Source organism: Danio aesculapii, unplaced genomic scaffold (genome assembly GCF_903798145.1).
Source record: "Danio aesculapii unplaced genomic scaffold, fDanAes4.1, whole genome shotgun sequence".
NCBI lineage: Eukaryota > Metazoa > Chordata > Actinopteri > Cypriniformes > Danionidae > Danio > Danio aesculapii.
The window spans coordinates 7,501-10,000 of record NW_026613883.1 but is presented as its reverse complement, the minus strand read 5'-3'; the positions used below and the strand labels follow the sequence as shown (position 1 = coordinate 10,000).

At 36.7% G+C, this 2,500-nt stretch overlaps 1 protein-coding gene across 1 annotated transcript in view; it reads right to left on the bottom strand.

Annotated features, from left to right (window-relative positions):
- LOC130220494 (ryanodine receptor 3-like) overlaps window positions 1-2,500 on the bottom strand; it is a gene marked incomplete at its 3' end in the record, with an annotated part of 17,523 nt that overhangs the window by 9,405 nt on the left and 5,618 nt on the right. The window contains exon 4 of the mRNA XM_056452768.1: window positions 2,480-2,500. This exon is cut by the window's right edge and continues 182 nt beyond it. Within this exon, the coding sequence (XP_056308743.1) occupies window positions 2,480-2,500 (21 nt within the window). The remainder of the gene's footprint in view (window positions 1-2,479) is intronic.

Here is a 2,500-nt window from a genome sequence, read left to right as displayed (position 1 = left end):
CCAAGACTTAAGTAAATTTTCAAGATCTAATGTTTCATACAATGTCTACATATGCAGGGTAAAAGAAAAACAATGCATGCTCAAATGTATTAACAGCATATCATAAAACATGCAACAATCTATATAGTTTCAATTTATATTTATATCTATGTAAACTGATTTAGATGATGCTTACACCGCACTGATGATGTGAGAGTATGTGATTAGCCAAGGACAGAGGGTAAATAACCGGTATTCAAGTATACAGATATCTGTTTTCCATGACTTTTTTCAGATTTTCCATGACTGTATGAACCCTGTACATGACTGCAGGTCAACTATGTTTATATATAGTAAGTTTAACTGTTAAAAGCTATTAGTTACTAGTTAACTAGTTATTAGTAACTAATAAAACTGTGGTAAATAATAACCTTTATATTCTTTGAATCTGACTGTAATGCTATAATGTGCACCGCTTGTAGACAATAATCACTGAGGAAAGCGCTATACAAACAAACTTGAATTGAATAGAGTAATGAAATAATGACTTACAGTAATTATTAGTAATGGTCAACTAAGTTTTTTTTTAATGCAGGCTACAGTTTCACTTTCAAAAACCTACTATAAGCTACAAGTCTGCACTGACCACAAGCTATATTGAGCTATTCTTTTCCTGTAATTTAGCAACTTTGAACTATAACTATGGCCGTGGATGCAAGTTAGTCGATGGTGCACCAAAAAGGCCATTGAAATGAATGGGTTTCATAGCACAGCACTCTCCGTGCCCAGTGTGAAAGCCATGGTGTGCTGAACACTGTAGAGAAGCATAGCATATTTTTTAATTTCATATTTTTAGCCATTTTTCTCTTTCAGCCAAAAACCGAATATGCAGCCAAAAATCCCTACAGGTCACCTTTACTTCTACAGCAATGTTACTTCTTTATGTTAAACAGGAGGATGAATAATATTCTTTTTCTATTATTTCCCAAATGATGTTTAATGCTGTGTTCACACCAGACGTGGTACGTGTGGATAAATAGACACGTGAACATTTTGAGTTTACTCGCTTCATTCGCACATCAAATTCACTTCACAACAGACGCGAATTCGCATCCTGGGCAGAGCTTCTGTCTGCCCGGTGACTCTAGCTTCGCTGCTAAATGCTTAACATTGATTTTATTGAGAGAACAGCTGTGTTTATGTGCTGTAGGAAGCATCGATTCGTTTGGAGCCGTGTCTGAGCCCAGCCCAGTTTGATGAACTGTTGTCCGGTGTCCGCAGTAGGATTTTCCCCCGGAACACCAACAACTACGTTATAATAACATGAGAAAGCTCATGACTGGTTAATGTGGCTCGAAATACATGCGTTAAGCACAACAATGGCGCAGATGGCGCAGATTCGCGAGTACCGTGCCGCAGGATATCTATTCACATCTTTGCATTGACTTAACATGTAAATCACTGGCACTTGACGCTTAATCCACATCTGGTGTGAACGCAGCACATCAGATTCAGGAATTTTTCACAGTATTTCCTCTAATATTGTTTCTTCTGGAGAAAGTCTTATTTGTTTTATTTCAGCTAGAATAAAAGCAGTTCTTAATTATTTTAACCCATTTTAAGGTCAATATTATTAACCCCTTCAGCAATATTAGTGTTGGATTGTCTCCAGAACAAACCACTGTTATACAATGACTTGCCTAATTACCCTAACTTTACCCTAATTACCCTAGTGAAGCCTTTAAATGTCTCTTTAAGCTGAATACTAGTGTCTTGAAGAATATCTAGTCTAATATTATGTGCTGTCATCATGACACAGATGCAGAAATGAGTTATTAAAACTATTATGATTACAGATGTGTTGAAGAAATCTGCTCTCTGTTAAACAGAAATTAAAGAAAAAATATACACACAGGCTAATAATTCCGACTAAAAACGGCGTATTTTTGTGTATATTTAGTGAACAATTGTGTTTATCTGAAATCTTTTTTGTGGAATTAAACTAGCGTGTGGTTGGACAGTATGTTGTCTATGTGTACTTGCATATCATTCATACTGTATTGATGGTGTTAATATTTTCTGTCTGCCCTTAGATGATCCAAATGGACCCTTTTCACAAGAACGTTGCATTGAACATTATCATCTTTGCATCAAATTACAAAAATCCCGCTTGTGTGAGGTGTGTGTAATGCAGTGTGTTTGGGTGCAGGACAGTAAATGTGACATTATTCTCTCTTCTAGCTGCTCACACTAGTGTTTTCCTCTTTCTGAAAGTCTTGATAACACCATCCTGCAGTTTTTCTGTCATTATATCAGCAGATAGGATTGTATAATAATGATTTGTTGTTCTGTCCCATTCACTGCGCTCTGAGTTTATCAACTATCACCACTTCTGCAGCACAGGAGAATCATGGACATGGGCTCCATAAATAAATAAACTCAGTGTGTTTGTGTCTGGCTAAGTGTGTGTGTGTGTGTGTGTGTGTGTGTGTAGACTCACCCGGTGTCCATCAAACACATA